The sequence below is a fragment of the Volvox carteri genome, assembly GCF_000143455.1.
Source record: "Volvox carteri f. nagariensis unplaced genomic scaffold VOLCAscaffold_5, whole genome shotgun sequence".
Lineage (NCBI taxonomy): Eukaryota > Viridiplantae > Chlorophyta > Chlorophyceae > Chlamydomonadales > Volvocaceae > Volvox > Volvox carteri.
Window position 1 is genome coordinate 2,621,838 of NW_003307548.1, and position 940 is coordinate 2,622,777.

Below are 940 nucleotides of genomic sequence, written 5' to 3' on the forward strand. Positions count from 1 at the left end.
GGAGAGCTGCTTCGACCTCCTTCCGTGCCGTGCTGTTCCTCTTTAGGGATAGGAGGTTGCCCTTGCCAATGGTCTTGATATGGCACAGTACAGTCATCCAGTGCGTTATGATGGTCTTGATATGAATCGGTGTCGTAGCAGGGGTGTCGTTCCGGGGTGCCAGGCCCTCGCTGATGTCGGTCCAAAGAATGCCCGCCTTGATAACCCTGAATGCGAGGGCAGAAGTACGGCGGTCATGGGGAGAAAAGCAGGGAAGGGAAGAGCGGCAGGCCTGCCCTAGGGCACACGTCCGGAATGTGACATGCCACTTAGATTTGCCTACTGCAACAACACTCCATGTGAACTCACTCGGTTGCCGCGAGGACATTGAACTTGCTGGCATCACTCTGTGAGTTCATTGCCTTGAATACGTCGGCGAAGGCCTCAGGAACGCAGGCCGGCACCTTCACGGCCGAAGACTCCGTTGCATCACTGCATGCATCATTAGGAACGGATGTGTAAGTGATGTAATGTAATGATGGTTCTAGTCACCCAGTAGGCCTACCTAGGTGTGAATTCAATGCAATATTAATGGTCAATCGAAAGGCATTGTGCCGGGCTGCTTACCTAATTCGCGACTTCGACTTATTGGTCTTGTTGGAGTGATTGGATGGTGTTGTCAACAACAGGCTGTCAAGCACGCGCTTGCAGTCGATGGGCGGGATTTTAAGCTCAGCCAGAAGCTTGAGTGCCCCCTCGCGACCTGCTATGTCTAGCTCCGAGCGGATCACTTCTGAAATACTGTCCATGTTCTCCTCATTTTCGATGCATGCTCTCCTAAGAGCGTCAAGAGTCTTGGGTGGGAGCTCCGGATGTTTGACCCCAAACGCGGTCACACCTGGTGAAGCGTAAGGCGCCCTTCCAGGAAGATTCTCGGGCGTCATTGAAGTCTGCAGGATTA

At 53.2% G+C, this 940-nt stretch overlaps 1 protein-coding gene across 1 annotated transcript in view; it reads right to left on the minus strand.

Annotated features, from left to right (window-relative positions):
- Positions 1-940, minus strand: part of VOLCADRAFT_103397 (uncharacterized protein) — a gene marked incomplete at its 3' end in the record, with an annotated part of 4,007 nt that overhangs the window by 2,749 nt on the left and 318 nt on the right. The window contains exons 2-4 of the mRNA XM_002947256.1: positions 607-940; positions 349-471; positions 17-206 (exon numbers count right to left, since the gene is read on the minus strand). Of these exons, the coding sequence (XP_002947302.1) occupies positions 17-206; positions 349-471; positions 607-940 (647 nt within the window). The remainder of the gene's footprint in view (positions 1-16; positions 207-348; positions 472-606) is intronic.